We start from the raw sequence: 25,834 nt of genomic DNA, 5'->3' as shown, positions 1-25,834 counted from the left end.
AGCTTTTTCCTTTCTATCTTCTGTTTTACTGAGATGATACCTGATAACATGGAGGATCTTCAAAGTTCAGAGGTTTCTTTCTGGGCTCTTGATGTTCCTGTGATGTCCCCTGAGGCACACACCACCTGCAGCAACCCAGACTAGCACAGAGTCTGATGGCAAAGAGATCCAGTGTCCCACAGTCACTACTGTAGCTGACAGCACTTTTATGTGACCACTGATTTTGTTACTGCCTGGTTTACTAAGAGTTTATTTCCTTATGTTTGTTTTTGTTTGTTTGTTTGTTTGTTTTAATCTGAATTAATATGGTCTACTACCCATTTTTAGAGACTGGATATGCCAGTGCAAGTTCTCCACTCCTTTGCTTAAAAGAACTGTGCCTACCTGCAGAAATCATACTCACTCTGTAACCTTATCTCCCTTAATACTTCCCTCATCTCCAACCTCAGTTTGTGAATGTAGTTCCTGAAAATTATTGCAAGAACTGTGTCTCTCTCACCTCTAATTGCTCCAAAATGTGCAATGTTGTTTGATGTGATGTTTTGCTCAAGTTCTTCCTTAAGATACTTCAGCTGTAAACTCCCTTACCCTCCTGGCTAGGGGGAATTTGCTCTGTGTATTCCCAGGAAGGGCAAGTGTCTGACAGTGAGAATAGCCCTCCCACCCATTATACTGCACTGGCAAAATTTTGCTAATTACAAAGGAGGTGCCATTATATTTTGTCTGCCCTTTAGCACTATGCCTTCATATGGACAGGGAAAAATATTTCATACCTACTGCCTTGATAATCATCTTACCTTGCAGAGGGTAGAATCAACATACACAAACAGTACAACTGCCATGTTTGCATTGCAGGCTGTCCTCATGCATTCCTAAAGCCTTCCTCCACCAGTGCCCTGCTCTGCCTATTTAAAATACCTAGACTCATACAAAAGTCAGAAAATCCCTGAGTTAAAGTGCATGCAGTTGTTCAAAATACGACTTGATTACGAAACATTGTCACCTAGTGGCCAGAACAAGATCTATTTATTATTGCTGCTCTCGTAACAAGGTATATATAGAATGTATGTGTGTATCTCAGTAACTATTTCTGGTCAAGACATTTCAGCTCTTCTCAGTTCAAATGCTCTTCAGTAATCCATGGTGCATTTACCAAACAAAGCAGAGTAGCAGCAACTTGGCAATGCTGCAAAGAGAAGTTATTGAAAGTAAATTGCTCCACAGAAGAAGCAGTTAGTGCAGCCATACAGAGACTGTCCCATCAACCACCTCACAGGGAGGTATCTGCCCAATCTCTTTCTTTACAGAACAAGTGCCTTGCTCAATGGCATTTCAGCTCCTGAGAGTCCCACATGGCCTGGAGATTGAGAGGCAATTTCTTCCCCTCTCTTCCTAGCCCAGCAGCCTGGCAGTGAAGTGCTGGGTTCTTGGTACTGAAGTGGTGCTTCCTGAAGGAAAGCAGCTGCCCTCTTGCTGCAACACTCTCATGGCACAGACTCCCTTGAACATCCAGAGGTGCTGTGCAGTGCCATCGTGTCACATCCCTCTTTGTTGTGCTTGTTCACCTCTTGCTGGGTCAATATACAGCAGCCTTACTCTGGGGTATCTGCTGCTTGTGCCTGGGCAGAGGGCTGTGGCTCTTTTCTCCCTACCTGGTAATATTTCAACCTGGCATAAGCCACTAGGTGTTGCATTCCTTACCCTGCTGTAGGCAGCAGACACTCAAAAGAGGGCATGTCTTGGTCTACCTTGCCAGGGTGAAGTGAGGCCACCAATGTCACAAGTGGCAGAGCTGGTTTGTGGGATAGAAGCAGGAGCCAGCAGGGAGCCAGGTGCTGCCTGACATGCTGCTCAGCCCTCCACCCCCTTAACTGGCCAGGCCACATTTTCAACACTGAACCTGACACTTTGCAATTTACTTTCTCTTAAAAGTAATTCATCTCTAATCTATGTAATCTCAAAAACTGATATGCAAGCCAGCAGGGTCTTGCAGTGATGGGCAGAGCAATAGCTATGGGCATTTGGAAACTCTAGGTCTCTCCAGCAGAGTGTCTGACTTTGACCAGCTTCACATTTATCTCCCTTGTGTTTTGCTCACATACTTAGATACATACAAGTTGGTCATTCTCTGTTCCTGGAGAGTAAGAGAGAGTGCAACTTTCTGTAAAATTGAATAAAAGGGACTTTGAAGATTTATTCCAAATATTCTCTTCATATAGATTATCATGTACATTACTGAAAAATATTCCCATCTGGGACAGACCTTGCTGCAAGGAGATCCTAGATTGTTCTAAGAGAATAAACCTAGTTGTATTAGCTGCACTTTTCTAAGGAGAATTGATGAAGCAGCTCTCTGGCTATGTTCAGGAGCTTTCTGCATCCATTATTATATATGAGCAGCTTAAACAGCTGCAGATTTTGGCAGATTGTTTGTGGTCTCTGCTCCACTCTACCAATCTTTCTTCCTTCCTTTTTTTCCCAGGTGTAACACTTATGAGTTTCATCTATCCACTTTAGGAAAAAAAACTTTAAGGGAAAAAGTCTACTTTAGGCCCTTAAATGGTGCATCTTCAGTAGGTGCAGCAGCAGCTCTTTGGGTTTGTTCTGTTTTATTGCTGCACTCAATTACTCACTTGCTCCTACTTCTGAAATGCACCCAGCTGCTCAGAAAGGTTTCATGCATAGTTTTCTACTGGATAATACACTTCTAATGGAACAAAAAGGAATTTTTGAAGATATGTGATATGTGTGATATTTACACACTCAACAGCTTTCTTTATTTGCTTTCTGGTTTAATAGAATCATAGAATGGACTAAGTTGGAAGGAACCTTAAAGATCATCAAGTTCCACGGATTTAATTTTTTTTTTCAGGTTGGTTGTCTTGGTTTGGAAACAGCATTGTGATTTTTGTCCTGTATAAACAAAGACATTTTCTGCAGCCTACCGACTACCTCACATTTAACTTGGCAGTGTCAGATGCCAGTATCTCCGTGTTTGGTTATTCACGGGGCATCATTGAAATCTTCAACGTCTTCAGAGATGATGGATTCATTATCACATCCATATGGACTTGCCAGGTAAGACTGGATGATGTTTAATTAGACAAAAGGGGTGTAACTATTTCTGTGGGTGTGCTGTATACAAATAACCTGTCAGGAGCCAAAGGATGAAAGGAGGTAGTCACTAACCTTTCAAAAGGACACTGTTGTCTTTTGTTACACCTATAAATCAATGCATTTGATCACTGCTTCATCAATTTTCACTGGGTTTTTCCTGTGTGTTCACAATAGTTCTTACTAGTTTAGGATTTTTTACTCCATGTCAGAGCTCACACTAGTTGGCAAATCAAGGCATGGGCTCTGCTTGTCTTCAGGTCACCTGAAGCTGGACTGGTTGTTGCTTTAAGCCAAATGTTAAAGTGCCAATGTCAACTCCTGCTTGACAAGGCGTGTAGGGCAAAGCCTCCACACAGCATTTGGGCACAACCTACATTTCAGCATGCAACTTTTTCCACTCAGTTATAACTCTTCAATCAGATTTCTGAACTCTTGGTTGATTCATTGCCTGTGGTTGAATGAGTGATTTAGCTTTAAGGCACAGTCATTCCTGATCTTGGAGGTAGCTCTTTGTTGGAGTACTCGGAAAAAGTTATTATTGTTAATTCTGAAACATACCTGTGTGGGCAGAATATAAATGCACCCTATGGACAGATAGGCACAAAGCTGGCTCCCTGGTGGTTTCAGCAACATCTGTGAGAAAGATTATACTCTGTTTCATCAGGGAATCAAAAATCTGAAAATGACAGGATAGCCTACGGCAAGGTGTAAGAAAGATCATGATGAAGGAAAAGGGAGAGAGAAATAATCCTCTTTTCTTGGATGTTTGGTTTTTTGGGGTTTTTTAAGGAGGAAGTTAAGCTATTGTACAACATAGATCAAAGAACATTTGCAGGTCATGTCCCCTCCATTTCAATAAAAATGTTCAGTTTGTGCAGAGAGGAAGGCTTCCTGTAGGGGACTGATTAACCTAGGAGCTGTAGCTTGATCTAAAAAAATATTATTTCATTGTTTAAAATGTGTCTCTATAGTCATTTGGCAGAAAAGGATTTATCAAAGTAAAGCTAATTATTTCCTCAGCAAAATCATGCTCTTTCTCTAATGAGATCACCTGCAGTTGAAAACTAAGGTCTGTTGAGCAGAAACTCTGAATTTTTTCATTAATGGAAAATTTTGAAGTCATCAGATGAATAACCATATACCTGAAATCTGTAAAATTCACACCCATACTCGGAATTAAACAGATGAATATTTCTCTCCTCTTTCAAGGAAGGTTGGCTCTATGGCTGAGGAAGGAAAGGTAAAATCTAAATCTCCAGCTTCAGTTCTAGCTTTGCTGCAGATTTCCTGTGTAAGACAGGGTAAGCCATTCAGTGTGAAATCCTGACCCAAGGTCAGTGGCGTAACTTAATGCTTACAACTCACAAGGTTGAAAGAGGTAGCATTAAGTGATCTTTCTGCATCCCTACTCCAGGCTCTTTCTGCGCCCTCTCTGTACTTTGGCTCCTTTTTTGGGGTCTGTATAAAACAGCACACAGAGGAATTGGCAAGGAGTGGCACACTGTGTCTGTGCACCTTGGTCTGCAGCCTTCTTTCATGATGCTTCTGCCTGGGAATCCCTCTTTGGCTGACTTGGAGCTACTAAGTCTTGTTATGAGGATCTGACTTTTTTTTTTAAGATTTAAAAGTACTGGGATAGAGGGGTGATGAACTTTGTGAGATGGATATGTGCTTAATCTTGTACTTGAACTGCCTTTTCAAGGGGAGTAGTGGTCCATAACATTTTTAAGGTATGCAGATAATTTGTTGGTCAGGGTGTGTTAAGTAATTGGGTTTGGATTTTTTTGTTTTTAAGATCATTCCTTTGTAAAATTTGGATATCAAGCAAAGTTTTAAGGTACTGGGATACAAAGATTTTGTGCGTGGCACTAATAATGTATTGGCTTTCCTTAACACGGATTTGCAAAACATTAAAGTTTCGGCTTTGGTAGTCCTCTGTAGGCTCTAGAGGGTAACATTAATATTCAAAATATGAATGTGTACTGTTATTAATTCTAATTAAAAATGAATGGTAATCTGGAAAAGTCACTTTGAATTAAATTTAGATTTGTTGTGGCTTGTTGAGTGGTCAAGCTGGTTGCAGTTTGTTGAGATCATCATGTAGGATTCCTGTTCCCATCGAGATTTTGTTCTGTCTTGGGGAACTGCAAAAACATGTGTAAACCCTGATATCCATCTTCTCGATTAATAAACTTGACAAAATAGAAGCCAGTGATGAAAAATCAGGATATGGAAATAGAGTCTGGATTCTAGCAAGAATACTGTTCAGAAATAGCAGGAAGCTTCTGTACATAAAAAAAAGATGTGAAAATTCCCACATATGTGTGGGCAGCCAGCACAAAGGTAATTCTGAAAATGTTTAATGTTGAACAGGAATAGTGTTTTGATTGCTGCAGTCTGAATTTGTAGTGTTACAGAAAGGATCTCACAGGTAGAACCTGAGGAGTGAGGACCATTGTGCCATGAAGGTACAGCCCATGCTTTCTGTCAGGACCCACTGAAGCTGATGTCTCTTGCTCCCCTCGTGCACTCAGGCTTCTCTGCAAGTATCTGGGGTGGCCCTTTGCATCCATGAGCATGGCTCTTTCCTTAGCATGGCCCGTGTGTTTTCCCTTACTTGGTTTGTTTTCCCAGTCCAGTGAATGGCCTCATCTGGTTTTCTGTCTGGTTCACTACACATTTGCTCCCATTGATCAGTCAGCTTCTGCTGTCAGGTATGCTTAGGGAAATGTTATTTTCCCAAGCTAGCCTGTCATTTCTGTTTATGAAGAAACTTCATGAGCTCACCTCACTTAATCCACCTAACTATTTTGTTTTCCTGACTCGGGTCTCCTTCTGTGCCCTCAGGTAAGATTTTTCAGCATTAAGGTTCACCATCCTTGGCTGCCTGGATTGAAGGGAGTGGGGGAAATACAGACAAAGAGTTCTTCTCTCAAAACAGCCTAGTCTTTGAAAACCCTCTGTAACAAAAGATGCATCTCCAGCTACAAGGAGCATCTCACTGCATACCTGTTGAAAGGGACAGAGAGGAGTTCTCCTCCTTTGCATGGAAGAAACAACACTTTTCTTTCCCATGCCAAACATTATTTTTTGAGTCTGACAGGGCTCTTCTCTCAGGAATGAGGTTACATGGTACATCTACATCCAAATGCTGCCTCTGCTGAATGCTCTAAACAAATACAGTTTTCCAATGGTGGCTTTTGGAATCTACTCTCACTTTTAGGATTTCAAATCCTTCATAATCCTGGTACTTCTGTTTAAATTTGTTTCCAGTAGTTTACTTTCCTAATCTTTAAAAATTATTTTTAAAAATGCAGTTTTATTATTTAAATATTAATTTTTCAAACACTTAAAGGTTTTACTACAAGGATCAAAAAAGCTGACTGCTCTTACCATGTGCTCACTCTGTTGGCATAGGCTTCTTTTAAAAAGCATTTTTTATTTCTGGCTGTTTCTTATAAGGTGTAAGGTGTAAGGTATGTCTGGGTTGTGCACCCCAGAGCACAGGGTGGTTATCTCCAGGTCAGGGTGCTGTCACAGACATACCCCCTGTCCCTGACGTGCTGACTGACGCTGTTACCACAGATGCACTCACCTCACTCTCAGCCTAGGTATTCCCAGTCCATCTGGCCAGCCAGATGGTGCCAGAGCATCCCCAGCAGATCTGTCTCTGCACAGAAACAGCCTCTGGAACAGCCATTAAAAAAAAGTCCCACTTTGAGGTATTAGTGAGCACCAGAGTGGCTTGTGTGACAGGTCCCTGCATCCTTCCCTCACCATCACAAGGGCCAGCCTTCAAGGACCTGCCTTCAGCCTTACAAAGCTGCTTTGTGTTGTGCAGAATAATAAATACACTGAAGGAAGGAGAAAACTATTTCATCCTGTGGCTGGGTTTACCACAAAGCAGGGAGGAAATCTATTTTTGAATCCCACAGTGCTACCATGCTTCACACAGCACTTATTTATTCCTGTGTGGCATACCCTGGACAGAAGCACATGGCAGTGTGGTGCTCAGCAGTCATGCACACAGGTATTGCTCTGCTCTGTTAGCCCCAATATCCTCGTGCACAGTTTGCCTGACAGCAGCAGATCTGTGGAGTATGTGCATCCCAAATGGACATGGTGTGGTCAGGAAGTCAAAAATCATCTGGACGCACCAGACTTAGTGTGTATGCATTGCGGAGTAAGTGGTCCACAGGTGTCTGGGGTTTCTTGCACTTTAGAATTTTTTCCAGATTGTGGTGGTGTAGCTGATCAAGTTGCCATCTGAAATCCCAGATAAATAGGGATGTCTAAGAAAAGCAAAATTAGACATGTGAAATCCCTGTTTTAACAATGCTGCTGTTGGACAAGGAGGGTTCCCTTCCTCCAGTGGATGTCTGACACTAATGTAGGGGGCCCCCTTTAGTCTCTAGCCCCAGTATTTGTTTGCTTTAGGAATAGTTGGGCACCCCCTTATAATGAATAGTCTTGGATCTGTGTTCCAAGGCAGGGAATGTGAGTCTGAGCACCTTTAATGGAGAAAAGTGAATCCAGCTCTCTCACACAGTCCATGGGGGTAAAGGGAGAATGGGTCAGCAATCCCTCTGCTTTTTACAGTGGCATTACTTAATTTTTGAAAGGTCTTGCACAGTTAAGGGCAGGAAATGGCTGTGAATACCAAGGAATCACAATCTTTTGTGTTGGGAAGTAAAATGGGGGAAATCAAACAGAGAATGAGACATGTCCATGATCTTGTTCTGTTGACTTCCTGAGGAGCCTCATTTACTCACCAGCTTTGCCACCTCCAATCTATGAGCAGAGCTCAGAGCCACAACCCTTCTCTCACCAGGCAAGTGACCAAAGCCTGCAAAGCTGAGCACAAGAGCCCTTGCCCCTTTTTGGAGATTCAACTTCCAGCCACTCTCTCTTGCAAGCACCTAAAAAACTTCAGTGTTTTGGGCTCTATTAAATATCTAGGGCTCGGTCATTACATTTCTGAGGAGAAATAATGTCCACCTTTTGTAAAAATTAGAACTGAATACCTGAAACACCAAGAAGAAAATTGCAAGCATAGGAAGTGCTGAGAAAAATATGATGAAAACACAGGGCTCTTTTCAGAAGTTTTGAGGGCAAGGGTTTTAATCTTGAATAAATTCTTTTGTATTTTATTAATAGCATTTGCTTTCTCAGAACATGCCTTTATCTCTTTTCCTATACGCAGATTGTAAAATATTGCTAAATCTTGTCTGAGGAGGAAGCAGAGGATTAATACTTTTCTCTTTTAACAAAATCTTCTGTAAATTGTCTAATAAATCAAGATCCATAAAGGCATTTATGTTCCTATAACAGAGTAAATTTGGAGCACATTGATTTCTGTCCATTTAATATAACTCATCAAACCAACCAATTGTTTATTTAGCTAGACTATTGACACTTTTGACTTGGTTAGTGATTTTATGTGTTTTATAAATACCAAGAAAGTGTTTACACATTACTTTATGTGGAGTGGTACTCTCTCACATTCTGGGGAGATGAGAGACCAGTGGCAGCTCCACAGTCATGTGAAGTCCACTAATAAAAGCAGTGTCAGATGGGAAGGGCCAAAACTGAACCTTGCAAGTTTTCTTTTTACTGCCTTCCCAATATTGCTGCTGGGGAGATTACTGAGGAAAATGACAGCCAATTCTGCCAAATATCTATACCCACTGTTTTTCAGACTTATTCCATCTTAACTATCCATTCACATTGCTCATCCATTAATTTTTTTCCTTCACTATTTCTGAAACAAATTTATATCTCAACAGGAATCTTGAGGATATAGGATACCCTATAATGAGGAACAGGAATGTATCCCCATTCTTGTTCCCTTGTCTATCTGAGATTTGTATATTGAAATATAAAGTTGCAGAGTGTTGGCTATTTCTTTATTTCTGGTCTGCCTTCATATAATCTAGAGAGTGTACACATTGCAGTCAAAGAGGTAAAGGCAATTGATGTTGACATCTGTGAGCTGAATTTTAATGAGAAAAATACTTCATCTGCAGGGAAGGGGGAAAAGACTGCCTTTGCACAAACAGAATCATTAGCAACATAGAAGATCATTTCAGTGTAACTAATGTGACTTCAGGGAAGTTCCGCCAGTTTTCATTAGTCATGAATTCTTCTTCATTTTCCTCTAAATTATTATTTCTGCAGTCCGTTGCAACTAATTAGGTAAGTTAAATATTTGGTAGTGAAAAATTATGAATGCCCAAACTATCTGTTTCCTTGTTTAACAAGTCTGATGTAGCCCCTGCTGTGACAGTGTCAAACCATACACTGCTGCCTGGATTGGGCAATCATTTCCTGAGAGTGGTCCTACAGAACCAGGAATTTACAAAGCCTAAGCTTTGATTTCTGTACTTGCTTCTTCCCCAGAGGGCTTTGAAATACCCTTTTCTTATTTCTCTATGTGGAAAATAATAGCCTTCCATACCCTTCTGATGCTGTGCTGATGTCTAAGATATTAAATGTTTTCTTTCAAAAAATGCTGTCCATCATTATTCAAGATCTCACCACAGGGCTCAACAAATCATATTCTTCTTACTCCTCTCTGTGTGCCACATCCTCTCACTGACTTTTAAACAAAATTTCATCTGAAATAAAAATATCACTCTGATAAAACTTGTGAATACCTTGTATAGTTCCATCTGACATTTACTCATCTTCTCTATCACAAAAATATATTCCATTAAGTGCATCAGTGCACTGATAGTGATTTGGAAGTAAATCAGGTCCTGACCTAGATCTGGTGCTGAGTGGATCAATGACAAGATGACTGCTGCTTGCAATGGGCTGTATGTGACATGACATCCAGAATTTCTACACCGCTGTCTCTGCAGAAACAGATTATGTTGCATCTGGTGGGTTTCCAAATCACTCTTCAAGGCCAATAAATTGTATCTTTTACACTTCCTTCCATGCTCTCCCTGGTCTACTGGACTCCTTGGAAATGCTTGTGACTCTCCTTTTCTTTTGGTACAGGATCCATAGGGAAAAAGAGCATTAACCTAAGAGGACATCTGCTAGCAGCCATGCAGCTTTTTCAGGTTTTCAGGAAAATAACCTGTTCCTGTCTCGGCCACTTAAGGCAGAGCTGGTACCATGGCTAACCTGCCCTGTCTTTTGGCTAGGACCTTCTTGAGCAGAAGAACAAGTTCAAGTGTAGGCATTCAGCCAGCAGTCAGAGATGTCCTTGTATAAACCTCAGGGTGGCTACATAAGCAGATTCCTTTCTGCTGGGTAGCAGCACGGATGATTGTACTTTGGAGAATGTGAAAGGTCTCTTGTAGTGTCTGGGCTGTCCTGGCAAAGTCCATCAACAGTGGGACCTCTGATTCCCTTGAGGCATGTAAACCTTGAGAAACAACATGATATTCTGAAATGGAAAAAGAAAATACTTTGAAAATAGAAGTGTGACTCCAATCTGATGTTCATGGATCTCAGTTATCTACTGAGATAACTGCAATGCCTCAAAGCTAAGCCTTACTTTCTATGGCAGTGTAAAGATGAGACAAGTGACTCATCTTTTATCTGTGTATTTTTTTGTTTGTATTAATGGTGATGCTAACAGTAAACAAGTAGACTCTGAATTAATATCACTGAAGTGGAGAGGAGTTTTGGCTCAGGCACACTGAAAAGAATTTCACAGTGTAGCACAGATGTTCCCAAATGGCAATGCTAGATTTTCCTGTCCAGTGCTTCCTAATTTCCCTCTACACTAATTCACAGAAAGACAATGGCAATTCATCATTTAACCTGAAGATGGGAATCTTTCCATTGTGTCTGGATCCTCTGGTGGTATGAACTACATGCTCCCCATTTATTCTTCGTGGGGGGACATGAGAGGCACAGAACCTGCCATGATTCCATGGCATCTACCCAGAGCTGGACAGCAGGTGCTGCCACGCACTTGGAGATGGAGTATTTGAAGCAAGATTATTATCTGGTGAGGCTGTGTAAGGAAATTCTGCAAGCAATTCCTCTCTGTTCATTAAATGCCGTGCCCTCAAGGGCATCCCTGCCAATGGTGGGGTTGTTGCATTCTAGATGTGCTCCTTGATAGGGGCAGGTACAACTAGGAGTAGAAATTGTGGCCTGAGAGGCTACAATTACAGCAGCTAAAGGCCAGCCCAAGGTAAGTATACCTTGAACCTTGACTGATTAACCTGGTAGATGAAATTGGGTTCCCCAGGTTTACTAAAGCCAAAATTTGACCTGAATATATTAATAGTGGCACTGAACATCCATTAACTATATGATGTAATATAATTAGTATAATTACATATCAGGACACATAATAGTACAGTCTAAATACTGCGTTCATATTTTTCTATCTTTAGAACATACGCCATCCACAGAAAGATTTAATCACTTTGTGAATGCAAAATACTGAATGTCTGATGCTCTCACTTAATGGTTTAAACTCTTTAATCCTGTAGCATATCAATTCTCATTGTTTACTTATACATGGAGTGGCATTTGTGTCAGAGGCCTCTAATGGCCTGGGTTAATGCCATCATCTCTGAGCATAGCTACCCTTGAAGCCTGCTGAGACATATCAAAAGGCAGAATGCAAACATACCAGGACCATGTCTCATGAGCAAAAGATGTTATGGGAACTGTAGTAAATGATAAGCCTCTTTTACCTCCTGTATTGTAGAAAATGTCAAAGAAACTATCTGCTTTAGGAACACTAAATTTTAAGTAGTCTTCTGTGAAAACTAATTTTGCTTAGTGAACTCAGTAGCTCTTCTAGAATTTCTGTGACTAAAGAGTTACTGTAGGCCAACTGACACATCATAGTATATTTGAGAGATGGGAGAATTATGTCATCAGACTCAAGTGGAATATTTTTGCATTCACCTCAAACTTTAAGAAATTGTTAAATTGCTTTTACAAATGTGCTTTTTGAAGATTGATTTAGGTGCTTTTTCATTTCTTGATATTGAATGAAGATTATTCCATTATCTATTTACATTATGATCTCAGAATAATCTGTATTGAAAAAAATAGTAATTCTGAGAAAGCTTATTGTGGCAACTTTAAGTATATGCTCTGGGAAAACAATACCTGTTTGAGGTTTATGCTTTTCTTTCCATATTTATTATCTCATTTTCAATAGAAGAAAAATACAGGACACTGTGGTTCTGAAGGGAAGCAAACAGACTTTGGAAAATTGCAACAGATTTAGCAATTGGCCAGAGGAGGGAGCGAGGCAGACTTTGTGGCTGGTGAGATCAATGTTTTGAACCACAGTGAAATATAATAGCTATTTTGGCAATCTGCTTGTGTGCAATTAAACCTTGATTAATCCAATAATAACAACAATACGTTGTATTTTAAATGCTTTAAATGAAGACAACCCTTATGAATCAGTAGGGATTCATAAGTATTAAAGGTAGTGAAAGTGAGGCACACCCAAGCTCACAGCTAAAAATTTCGTAGTGCACTGGGGATTCCTAATTCTCCTTGTGTTGAAGTAAATGAATTTGCATGCAGTAGGGGCTCTATGTATTGTGGGTTGTAAATGATGCTCCAAGAGCATTAGTGAGATTTAAAGTCAGGCAAAAGTACAAAGCAGAAAAAAACCATAATTTCTTCTTCAGTTGTGTCTTAGCTTCCAGGCAGCAAAAAGATAATGAGCACCTTCCTTGCATATCTATATAGCCAAGGGAGTAATGCTGGTAGAGCACTGAGAAAAAAGCTTTTAAAATTGCACATCTACTTCTGCTTCTTATTGGGCAAAAAGGAAAGCTGGTGTATTAAAATTACCATGCAATCAAGTTTGTGTTTATGTCAAAATTCATTATTGCCTGTTAACACTGCTGCTATTTATCATAATTAATAATCAGAAGGACAAAATTACATTGCACAAAAATGGAGGAAATATTATGACTATGGAAGGAAGGATCTGGCAGGAGGGTAGAATAAAAGGAAAACTAGAACTGTGTAAGGGAAAGAGCATCAATCTTCCAAAGTAATTAAATGTTATTTAATAATCTAGTATTTCCTTGGCTGTCATTCCATATATCTTTAAAGATGCAGAAAAACTGAAATTATCACATATTTTTGTAACCTGTAGATATTAATCTCTGTCTGTAGAAACTGGGACTATGTTAAAGCCATTTTTCTGTTGATATCTACTTGGGTGCCTAGCAGTTGCCTCGCTACCTACAATCAGTGTTGTCTTTTCAAGAGCAGAAAAAGTTGCAGAGATCTTTCTTCCACATCTAGTAGGTGTAAGCTTGAAGCAAGTTGCTCTATCTAGAGGAAGATCCCTTCTTTTATCCTGAAGATATATGTCTAAGTGACAATGATGTAAAAATGTTGCAGCATTGACAAACTTGCTGGGAAATGGTTTATGCACAGCAGGGCTCAAAAGCCACTTGTTGCCAATAAAAGTTTGGGACAAGAGTGGTCTGAGCATCATGCTCCCATAGCAGCCTGTTGGATGGTCTCTTGTGGTTAAATGTTCCAGATGCTGTAGCTCCTGTATTGGTTCTGCAGCTTGAGAGCCACCACTGACCTCCTTTATTGATTTCATCTAAGCTCTTGTTATCTCCAGAGCTCCCTCTGCTTCATGACATTTCCTGCTGTCACCTGTTCCCAAGCCACCAAGCCTGTGGCCAGCATGGGGGCAGTGACAGCTGCCCTGGGAGGTGCTGTCACTCAGCCCTTACAAACCATTTGGCCCTGCCAATGTCCCTGGTGGTAGCCCCCACACCTGCACAAGGTCTGGTGAAATGCTGGTATGAAATTGTATGAAAACAAGATCTGGTGCTGACAATGGCTTAATCCTATGAACTGTGTTGATTTAGATAAACCTGCCTTTTTTTTTTTTTTAAGCAAGGCCACTCCAAAGAAAACATTTAGGCTTTTCTATCTTATGCTGACAGCTTCATCTTAAAGGCAGAGAGTATATTTTTAGACCCACCTTCCTCCCTTGTGCTCAAAGGCTGTTTGAACCCATCACTTGATATAATTCTCTCTCTTTGGTCTGACATCAGGGAAGGAGGGTAAGAGAAAAATGCTCACATCTGCCAGTTAAAAAACAAACAGATCTATTTCAGAAAAACTTCCCTGCTTTCAGCATAGGCCTACAATACACAGTGAGAAGCCTGTTCTGTACTTTTAGTGTTCAATCTCATTTCAAAGTGTTTATTTGCATCCTTGTTGAAATAGTGTTTCTTTTCTAATCTAATAACTAACAAAATTCCTTAAGATTATGACCATTATGTTTTCCACATCTATGAAGCATTGTTACAGCAAATGGAGAAGTGGCAGCTGTTTGCACCAGTGAGGCTAATGAAACACAGAGCACATTTACATGTCCTGGTATTTCACCAGCATCCACAGCACACAACAGGCCAAATTCATCCAAGTGCAGTTTCTAGCAAGCTGAGACAGCCAAAAAAGTCTGTTTTAAACATGGTTGCATTCATACACCGAGCATGAGCTGACTGTGATCGGAGCACAGTGAGTGTAGATTGTTGTAGGAGCAAGCCTTGCATGCATTTAAAATGTGGTGGGTCTGTAAAAGCTGGCAATAAGAAGTATCTGGAGTCAATATGAGGGCACTTGTAAGAAAAAAGCACCAGTGAAAGAAGTGATGAAGCAGTCCTTTTTCCAACCCTTCACCCAATTTAATTTATACAATCTGCCAAGGTCTTAGCTTTAAAGCTGGATGAATGTGCAGATTCAGTGCTGGGGTAAACTGAATTCCACAGGAAATGTGGCCATTCAGATAGAGTTTGTTCCTGTAGAGTAATGATGTGCCTTTCTGCCGATAACTTCAGTATTTAAATGCCAAGCTGCAGTCCAGAGACACTTGCTTAATATTCTTGCTTCACTAGGTGTAAAACTGGCACCTCCAAGAGCTCCTCTGCTCTGGACAGTTTAATGTATCATTGCAAGATTCCAAAAAGATAAGGGACTGTCTGTCAGCATTTTTGCACCATTTCCCAGCCACACAGGGCTCCCCAGCAGATGGCTGAATCCATGTCTGCTACAGCTGACAGAAATTCCTGGTTGTACCTGGGCGTGAAGCTCAGGGCTGTGGCCATCCTGGGATGTGGCTGAGGCACTGATGTCAGCAGGAGCACAGAGCTCTGCCTGCATCACAGTGAGGGGATGAGGATCAGAAACAGCAGGCAACCAGCAGCACCAGACACTGAGACTCGATCTGCTGGAGCTACTTAGGTTTTGGGGTCTTTTAAAAAAAAAAAAAAAAAAAAAAAAAAATATATATATATATATATATATATATATGTATATATATATTCTCATTCAGCCCAGCCATTCACCTTCTTCATTCTTTCCTCTTTTGGCCTAGATTTCTTAGAATCAGTTTGCATGTTTGTTCTGTATAAGCAGGGCAGCTGCATCCAGGGCATTTTTGCCTGTTCAGGGTTTTTCTTCTTTCCAGTTCAAAGTTTTTCTCCTTCATTTAGCAAGTCATTTAAGGGAAGCATAGATGTAAGGGTGTGCTTGCTTGCTTATTGTATGTACATGACAGGGCACTTATATAATTTTTGAACATTTACTTGCTCATTGATCCTATAGAAGATAACTGCACCTGACATTTCATATTTCTCTGCTAATTGGGTTTCTGGAAAAAGTTTTGAGTTCATTAGCATGAAAATGGCAGGAGAAATTCCTGAGGTTCTTTTCCCCCTCAACTCTCTGCAGTAATAGAACATCCTGTACTGCTTTGTTTTCCAGGTTGATGGCTTCCTGACACTTCTCTTTGGCCTGGCTAGCATTAATACCCTTACAGTGATCAGTGTGACACGCTATATCAAGGGCTGCCATCCTGAGAGAGGTAAGGAATAAAGGCAAGTACAGTTCTGCCTTCACTGAACCTGGTGCAAATCTGTATTTCTCTCAGTCACTATTATCAGGCAGGCAGGCTATATTAAATATAAATTAAATATATAAAATATAAATTAAATTAAAACCAGGACATAATACAGTCATTTACATTACAAACATGTTTTCATATAATCCTTCAGGGTTAATTCCAGTAAGAGCCAAATTATTCCATCACGCTTGGGTCACCCTGGGTAAATACATCCTTGTGCCAAAGATACCACAGGTACTCCTGACCCTCTGTATTCCTCAAAATATGACTCAAATTGCTCCTAAGTTTTACATTGTTGTCTGGATCTCACTGAAAAAAATTCAATCTTCTATTTTTTGAGTTTGAGTTTGAGAAGTTTCTGGTCAGGGATCAGATAATTTTCATACCTTTGTTGCAAGTGGCTTGCACCATCTTCCAGGCAGGAACCTACCAATGTCTGCAGGGAAAGCATGTGTAAGTACATGGCATGCATCAGATGAGATTTTCTCTTTACTAGCACGAGGAGTATTTGCTGTGAAAAGAACTTCTGCAGGGAGGTAATTTTTTCCCCAGAAAGTTCTTCTGAAGTTTGGTGTAATGATAGACTTGTTGAAGTTCACTTGCAGCACAAACTGCTGCTGGAGCTGATAGGGTTTGGCTGTGATGTAATCCTACATCTTCTATTCATTGCCTGTTAAGAAGTCATATTTTAAACCCACATTTCTCTTTTGGGAAGCTCTACCACATATCCATCTGATGGTGTGCATAATTTATGTTTGAATCTCAAGTAAATCTGAGCAAGTAACCAGTATACTGTTACAGAAGTGTTGAGGAACAGAAATTGGTGGATGCATAAATATTTTCCACATAAATGAAGAAATAACCACGGTGTATGGAAGCAGCAGGACAGACTGAATCTTTTGTATTGAATGGCTAATACAGGCTGGGCTATTTTCCCCTTTTTAACAGGAAAAAAACCTTGATGTGAGTAAGAAAATCCCCTTAATTTAGATTTATCTTGTTAGTTACTATGCAAAATACAACTGCATTTTACAAAATTACAAAGCATAAGTCTTGCAGAATTCGTTAATTCCACAGAGCTCAACAAACTTGTCTCCAGCTTAAAAAACATTCATTTCCACTCTTGAGTGGGAACACGAGCCTGACAGATGCTTTCAAAATCAAACTTTTCTTATGAATATGCATTTTTCTACCTTAATTTTTCAAATATCTGTTTTACTTATTAGCTGGTGGTATAGGAGTGCATTTGGGTCTGAGAGATGTGTTTGCCTTCCCCAGTACCACTTTCTGACCCAAGCATGCCGTTGCAGGTCACTGCATCAGCAACAGCAGCATATCGGTGGCGCTGGTCCTCATTTGGGTGGCAGCTTTCTTCTGGTCTGCAGCTCCCTTGCTTGGCTGGGGCAGCTACACAGGTAACAGCTGTCCTGCAGTTGTACCTCCTCTCCACTTAACATAGATACTTACCTTTCTTTCTTGCTGTTTGTGATAAGCCAGGCCGGTTATCAGTGGGACTGAGCAAATCATTCATCGTGTGTGACGTGGGTGCAGAGTGTTGTCTGCTTTGGTTTCAGCCATAAAGAGATTTTTTTGGAAGATATCACAGGGAAGACTTGGACTAAGTGCATATTGCCTATGGAAAAAGAGAGGCCAGAAATACTTGGCATGGTTAAGCAATGAGATAAAGAAAACTATCATAAGACATCCTTCAAAAATTGTCAAGTTTAGGAAACTAGCAAAGAACCCAAGTCCCAGCAAGTTAAATTTGAAACTATAGTAAGACAAGCTAGAAAGATCTGGCAAAACAATTTGCTGATATTATGAAAACTTACATAGCAAAGGAACTCAAAAGTGTTGGAAAGTTTGACAGTCCAAGAATGAATTAGGGTGCAAGATTAGGCCATATCAAGAAAGGAGAGTGAAGAAAAAAAGAAAAAAATTTGTGCAGTGCACACTACAGAAATTCAGTGGCTAAGGCTTGTGACAGACCAGAAAATTTCTTCATGGGGGAATGATGGAGAAATTGCCTCAATTTTCGCCTGTAAGAAGTAAACAAAACAAATATCTAGGAACAAACGGTAGTGATACAGAAGTCCTAACAACTGAAACCGTGTTAAGTTTCAGTTACTAAAGACATAAGCTTTGAGGTACTTCTGAACCATTGAAGTATGGATGTGAGAAAAGCAGCCATTACATATGGTTGGTTAAATGTTCTACCATTCACAAACCAAAATATTCTCAAAATATTAGGCTCAATGGACCTTTAGTTTGAGACAAATTCAAAACTGTTTATTAGCCTGTCTGAATTTTATGTCATATTTTTGTATTCTGCTTATTTTGGACTGGCAATTTTTTGTGTATCTTCTGGTGATCCGTGTTCTTTTTACATTAATCTACCAGCTCTTCATTTATAGGGAGACTTCTGCTGTCTGCTTTTGGCCTTAAACTGGAGCCAGGAATTTATTGGGTGATGCTACCTTGTCAGGACATTCAAGGGCTTTCATTGACTTAATCTGAATTAAATTCCTCAACTGAAGTTTTCAAGACTGCTTCTAGGAGTGCTTTCCCCTACTGAGACTCACAGGAATTTTGGGTTCCTGGGCTCTCTGTCTCTAAGCACACCTCCAGTGGGGCACCCACAGAGATGTGGGAGCCCAGCAGTGGCAAGTCCAGCAGCAGGCACCAGCAGACCACACACATTACAGCTGCCTGCCTTGGGCCTTTCACTACTACACAGTATCTTCAGGGGCCCCCAGGATCCCACTGATTTTGGGGAAAGACACCTTTTGTGTCCCTGCAGAGAGGGAAAGCGTAGCTCTGAATTCTGACTTGCGGAAAATCTGTCGGATTTTCTTTTCCTGTCATCTGGAGGCTGGTTTCATTTTTCAGGCAAAGTTTTCAAAAGCAGAAACCCAGAATTAAGTCAGATTTTATGGTTATATTTTTGAATCTTGAGGTCTACTGACAAAAAAGGCTAAGGAGAGAAGAATCTATTTCTATTACAGAACACATTCAGACAGCAACATCTAGAGATTTTGGTGATAAAAATACCGAGCTCTTTTTGATGAGAAACACAAAAGAGATTTTAAGCTTTTGCTCTTCTAATTCCTCCTGTTTAAATGTCCTATCCTGTGAGGAACTAAGGGAATTTTTTTCTTCAAAATTACCAGGGAGGGATCTGCTTCTGAATCATGTAGTCTTCACCTGTATTGTATCTCCAGGACCTGTTAATACTTGGCTTACCTAATTTTGATTAATGCTTCATTTATTTGTAATTCAATTTGTTGTCATAGCTGTCAGAAAAAAAAAAAAAAAAAAAAAAAAAAAAAAAAAAAAGAAAAACAGTTTTTTTCCACTTAAAAAGAAAAATAAGCAATTCACAATCTGTAGAAGACTTCTAAAGTTATAGAACTCATGTTTTCTATCAGGACTTCTTTGCAATCACATCAGGGGACCCAATGAAGTCAACTGTTATTCATAAAAGTGTTAGAGCCAGAGACTACAAGTTATTCCCAGTGCCTTTTCCCTAAGCCCCTGATCAGTTAGTGGTAGACCCTGCAATCTGCCTGACTTCATTTTCAAAAGTCTGCATCTCTGTGTTGCAGGACTGTGTCTTTCCCATTTATTGAAAGGTCTCATAACTTTCTAAGTATTTATATGTTTTATCTTCTCATAATCTTTGTCATTAGCTGTATCAATTTAGCCTCATGGCTCTCACTGCAGTAGAAGTTCCATTACCTCAAGGAGCCTCGGTATTTTTATTTCCTGCTTAGTTTTGTAAGTGGTGACTTTTTACATTTGGCATATTGTCTATGGAATTCCTTGTTTTGCTGTTGCAGTGCTCATCCTAGGAAGTTAATATGTAGAGTATTATGACAAATAAGAGTATGTATCACCCAAGGATAAAACCTTTTGTTTAAAAAATAAAGTGTCACAGTTTCCTATTCTGAAACAACAGTTTGTGCATTATGGATTTCCACTGGCAGTACAAACTCAGCAGAATGATAATATGCATTAAATTTTTTACAGTCTAAATGGTCTTGAAAAATTGTTTATGTAGGAAGTAATGTCATGTCTCATTAAATCAGAAAGATCAATCCATTCTATAGTGCTTGACAAGAAAAATACAGCATTTTAATGAATAAATTAATTGCTCAAAATCAGACAAATATTCTAAAAATGCTAACCAACATATTCTTGCTTTCCAGATCGTATGTATGGCACGTGTGAGATAGACTGGGCAAAAGCCAACTTCTCTACAATCTACAAGTCCTACATCATCTCCATTTTTATCTGCTGTTTTTTCCTACCTGTCTCAGTCATGGTCTTCTGTTATGTGTCAATCATCAACACTGTCAAACTAAGCCATGCATTGACAGGACTGGGTGATCCCACAGACAGGCAGAGGAGAATAGAGCGGGACGTCACCAGGGTGAGTTTGGGGTTCACATCAGGTGGATTCATCTCAATGAAATCTGCCTTTCCAAAAATTGATCTCAGCTAGAACAGAACAAAACCAGTCAATTGCATTTCCTTTCTTTATAACTCCAGTGACAGAGCCTGAAGTCAGTGAAGAATGGAGGTTTGTTTAAAATTTCTACTGCATCAATTGGTTAATATTGGTGCTACATAACATTTGAAAAATAATCTAAATATAACTGGAGTGGCTTTTACAGCACAAATCCCAAAAATTTGGTTTGGCATGTGCTATTTTCTTACAGAAGTTGCACTACCTCTGAGCATACTCAGAATTTAGAGTGGGGATTTCAGTTTACTCACTGTTTAGTTAAGTCTACCTGAAACCCTCTGTGTTCATATAAACATATGGGAATGTAGCTATTTTCATTCCATTAGATGAGGCCTTTCTCAACCACACCACCATGCCAAAATTCAATATGTAGCTCCTAGGTATGCCTGGCTGCATCAAAGCAAACCATTTGCTTGCCCATGTTCTCCTATAAGCCATACCCTCAGGACAATTCAGACAATTCTCCCTTCCAGCCAGGTGTTCAAGTTGCTATTCTCAGTGTTTTGCTCCCCTGCTGTAATCTTCCAAAAGAGATTTAAAATTATTCTTCTTCTCTCTTTTAGGTTTCTATTGTCATTTGCACAGCCTTCATTATTGCATGGTCACCATATGCTGTCATCTCTATATGGTCTGCCTATGGTCACCCTGTGCCCAACCTTACCAGCATCCTTGCCAGTTTGTTTGCTAAGTCTGCTAGCTTCTACAATCCCATTATCTACTTTGGAATGAGCTCCAAGTTTCGAAGGGACATTTTCATCTTGTTCCATTGTGCCAAGGAAGCCAAGGACCCCGTGAAGCTCAAACGTTTCAAAAACCTCAAACCAAAGCAGCCACAGCCTTCTCAGAAAGAAGAGAAGTATGCACCAGAAATGCACCCAGCACCAAGCCCTGATTCTGGGGTGGGAAGCCCAACCAACACCCCACCTCCAGCAAACAGGGAAGTGTATTTTGGCATTCTTGATACACCATCCAACAACCCCAACATTGAATGTGATAGATTGTAAGCTTTGTGGCTGCTTAATACACACACACTTTGTGTTCAGGAAGACCCTCTATAGACCAGTGCTTGATTAATTTACTAATTCCCATTCCATCTGTTTCTTGCTATAGCACTGATGACTATACAACTCAAGCAAATCAGATGGTAAAGGGATATTTTCCTTCTGTGTAGGTACAAAATGCTCCAAAGAACATTAAAATGTGGGCAGCACACCCAGTGCCAGAAACATTTGATTTTCACATGCATGCAGGGAAAGAACAACTGACTTCAGGAGAGCAGGCATTAGCTAGCAAAATTAACTAATACCTTCCTATCCAAATTTTATCAGTTCTGGACTACATTTCCAAATACGTATTTTGCTCTTTAACAGTCACAGCCATAGATGATTGTTGTAACTCTGTGGTGCTTCACAGCCATGGCTGTAGGAGAGGACTGGCCCTGCTAAGATTGCTACAGCTCCAAAGGCTGCAAGGTGGCAGAAAAAGCCATGTTCCCTTCAGGGTACCCAGGTGTGCCCACCATAGGGATCCCAGGCCACACAGGCACCTCATGGGAGTGTGTCTGATTACAGGACCAGAGAATACTTTGTGTTGGAAGGAACATTATAGATAATCTTCTTCCAACCCCCCTGCCATGGACAGGGACTCCTTCCTCTAGACCAGGTTGCTCAGAGCCCCATCCAGCCTGGCCTTGAATGCTTCCATGGATGGAGTACCCACAGCTTCCCTGGGCAACCTGTTGCAGTGTCTCACCACCCTCAAGTAAAGAATTTCTTCATAATATCTAATCTAAACCTACTGTCTTTCAGTTTAAAGTCTTTGCCCCTTGTCCCATCACTTGTAAAAAGTCCCTCTCCATCTCATAGCTCCCCTTTTGTACTGGAATGCTGCTGTAAAGTTTCCCCAAAGCCTCCTCCAGAACAAGCAGCCCCAGCTCTCAGCCTGTCTTCATAGATGGCCTTCATAGGGCATCTTCTGATGGTCTGTGCCTGACTCTGTGTGTCTATGCAAGGACTAGGAGTTGGAATATATTGAAAACACTGGCCTGGTATTTTCTAATCTAGAAAAAAAAAAGTCTATTTTCTACTAGAAAATGTATCTAAGCAGTGGCTGCATATTTTCCTCACTGGTCTGCAGAATTATTTCCACCCCCACCAACCTTCCTGGTGAGCAGGGCATGGCTGTGCCATTGTGATTCAGGAAAGCTGGCTTTTGATTTTACTGATCTGTCTCCAAACTGATTGTTTTTCTACCTTCCTCTGAAGGTGGAGCAAGAGATGTACAGGTAATGAAACCAAAACTTAGGTTCTAAGAGCACTAATGATGATCAGCATTAGTACATCAGAGGTATTTACAAAATATAATCCAACACTTCACTTTTGCTTCTAAAGAAAGTGTTGTTACCTGTCTATGGGTAACATTGACTTTTTTGTAAACTCAACTAAGTAGCAACTAAGGATAATGATTTAAATACCTATACTGTAGGCCTGAATCAGTTGCCAGACTACCAGATATTGAAATAGGCATTTATATCACCAAGTTTATTTTAAAGAATCAAAATGAGGAGGTATGTTTTCATAATTCCCCATCTTGTAAATTAACTGCATACTCAAAGACTTCTTTTAAAGTGTCTCTGTCTCAGCCACGGAAATTGTGTGTTCTTTTAGTGCCATTTGCAACTTGAACAGGGGAAAAAGAAGGGAAAATAATAAAATTTAAAAAAAACCTGGCAACACTCTTTGCTAACCTCTGCTATTTACAAATTTTTGAAATCTTGCTGTCTGGGTGTGCTGAAATGTAGCTTTGCAAAAATATGCTCTTCCATATATGTTTCTTGGGAAGTTACTAAGAGAGCCCACCTCCATTTCTCCCATTACTCTATTTATTTTGAGAAAATCATCTGTGTTTTGAAGTTAAAAACAAATAAACATTTTAAGCGACACTGGGGAACTGTGCTTTCTTTCATGGCCACAGAAATGAACTACAAGAGTATTCATTTTTGTGGAAATTTTTGAGATATGGATGTCATTTCATTACCATAAATAATGAAAAGCAAATAAGTAAACAGTTTGCTTCCAGATAAAGTGCATGCTGTAGCTGCAGAAATAGATGAAATTGTTCAGTGCAAAATCCTGTAGCAGCTGGATAAAGCCAGGCTGGGCTAACCAAAGCTAGGACACTGTTTTGAAAGCTCCTAAGTGTAGCACAAAATCCACCTTAGTAACCATGATGGACCAAGACTTCTCACTGCTGAAAGTGCTTGGGTTTTGTTCCACAGAGAGACAGCAGTGCTGTGCAGCCCCACTGCATTCCCAGAGCCACAGGTGTGCCAGACACCTGCCCAGAGGCACTCTGTGGCCATAGGTGCCAACCTGGCTTGTAATCTATATTTCTGCTAATTTACAGATACCTAGAGAAAATTGCAAAAAATACTGTTGATCTGCAGGATTCAGATCGGACACAGAAAGATGTGGAACAGGCAAGGAGGAAGGCAGAGCACAAGAGAATTTCCATGACTGTCCTCAAACTCCAGCTGAAATCTCTAGATGTTCATACACCATTGAGCATATATGACGAGGATAGACTGGGGGAGAGGAGGGAGTACAAAAAAAGCCAGAATAGAAGCAGGGTGGAGGAAAAATATAAAAGGGGGAAACCAGATCAGAAGGGGAGCAAGAAGCCAGGAGTCAAAAGATGCATACCTGATGAAAGACAACTAGAAAAAAAAACAACAGAGAAAAAGCCTTTCCTGGACCACCCAAGACCTCTCTCCTGCAAGGCAAACAGCTCCAGTCCTTTGTGGATACATGGTGATACCACAGGATTGCACAGCTGTAGAGCAGCTGATCTCACAGGTTTCACAAGGTGTCTTTGCAGACACCAGCTTGTGCTCCAGGTTCAGCAACAGCAGGACCACATTGTCACTGAAGTTGGTCAGGTAAATAGGCTTCCAGCCCTAAAGCATCAGTGCCCTGCAGCTGCACCCACAGCACCAGCAAGTGGCTAAAGGCAGAAAAAAAGGTCCAGAATCCATTACTGGAGTGCATGTAAGGAAATGTACATCAGCATTTTAAGCATGGGAATCAACACAAATCCATTTGTATAACACTTTTCCTGTGTCCTGGATTTCTGGTTCCTCATGCATCCACAGCCTGCTGAGCCAATGCTGCTGCTCAGAAAGGAGCAAAGAGCTTGGTGACTTGAGACAGGCAGCAAGGAGTAAGTATGCATCACTTCTCCCCATAACCTTGCTGCTCCTTGCAGCCTCAGGTTTTCTTTTCAGCTGGGTTTTTAGCAGCAGAGGTGTGAGAAGGCTATTGTCCTAGCTGATATTCTGGTGGCAAGGAGGCTTCTCTGGAAAACTGCAGGTTAGAATGCTCTCCACCTGAGATGGTCTTACAAGGGAGATCCCACTCACCTTGATGAAGCAAAGAACTGCCTTCTTCAAATGCTTTATTTGTAGCAACTCTATATTTCTGCATTTTTCTATTAGCAAAGGCTGATAGGTGTACTAAAGGCAGGGCTGTATGTTGTATCTCCATGACATAGGACATCCATCCCAGGGCTGCCACTTCCCATTTTGTGAAGGCACAGAGGGCAGTCTGCATGGGGCTGCATAACAGGACCTAGTTCTCCCAGTGCCTCAGCCATGGGCCTCTTTCAGTGTGGTTTGCATTGAATGGCTTAGTGCCAGCCTGCACAAATGAGATCTCCTGTCTATTGCTAGAGTCCAAATGGTCTCTTGCCATGAGGTAGAACAGTATTTAGATCTCTCTCCCTTTCTAACCTGTAGGCTCCTTCTGTCTCTTTTGATCAACCCTGGATTCTACTGTGAGATTTTGTAATTGTTGGGGTTGTTTTCATGTATGGCACACCAAAACAGTAGCACCATCTGGCAGAAGGTAGTAGGCCAACCAATTCTTTGAAGGATGCTGTCAGCATTTTTTGTCTTGTTCTAGCAGGATCTGAGACAGAAATCTTACCCTAGCTGCAAGGAACCCACCCTAAATCTCCTTGCTAGCTGTTCATTATTCATTTCTGTAATCACAGCCTTTTTGACATTGCTAAAACACTCTGGCAAAAATGATGTGCATTATGAAATCACCTTGAAAAATGCTTCAAGCCCTTAAGCCACCCTTTGAATTATTGCTTTATCTACTCTACATATTAATTTCCAACCATTTCCCAACTGTTTTGATTAGCTATTGATTACTACACTCAGCTGATGAGTTCTTAATGGCCACATAATTCATGTGTATTAAAATCTCATCATAATTTTACTTGATTACTTCTTATTATCAATACTA

General features: G+C 40.5%; 1 protein-coding gene across 1 annotated transcript in view; it reads left to right on the top strand.

Moving 5' to 3' along the window:
• LOC130251100 (opsin-5-like) overlaps nt 1-23,469 on the top strand; it is a 29,280-nt gene extending 5,811 nt beyond the window's left edge. Inside the window, exons 2-6 of the mRNA XM_056487473.1 lie at nt 2,873-3,078; nt 15,862-15,961; nt 17,311-17,415; nt 20,209-20,432; nt 21,092-23,469. Of these exons, the coding sequence (XP_056343448.1) occupies nt 2,873-3,078; nt 15,862-15,961; nt 17,311-17,415; nt 20,209-20,432; nt 21,092-21,532 (1,076 nt within the window). The 3' untranslated portion in view covers nt 21,533-23,469. The remainder of the gene's footprint in view (nt 1-2,872; nt 3,079-15,861; nt 15,962-17,310; nt 17,416-20,208; nt 20,433-21,091) is intronic.
• The last annotated feature ends 2,365 nt before the right edge of the window (nt 23,470-25,834 follow it).

Source organism: Oenanthe melanoleuca, chromosome 3 (genome assembly GCF_029582105.1).
Source record: "Oenanthe melanoleuca isolate GR-GAL-2019-014 chromosome 3, OMel1.0, whole genome shotgun sequence".
In the NCBI taxonomy this organism is placed as follows: Eukaryota; Metazoa; Chordata; class Aves; order Passeriformes; family Muscicapidae; genus Oenanthe; species Oenanthe melanoleuca.
Note: the sequence above shows the minus strand (reverse complement) of the source record. Positions and strands in the feature narration are given on the sequence as shown.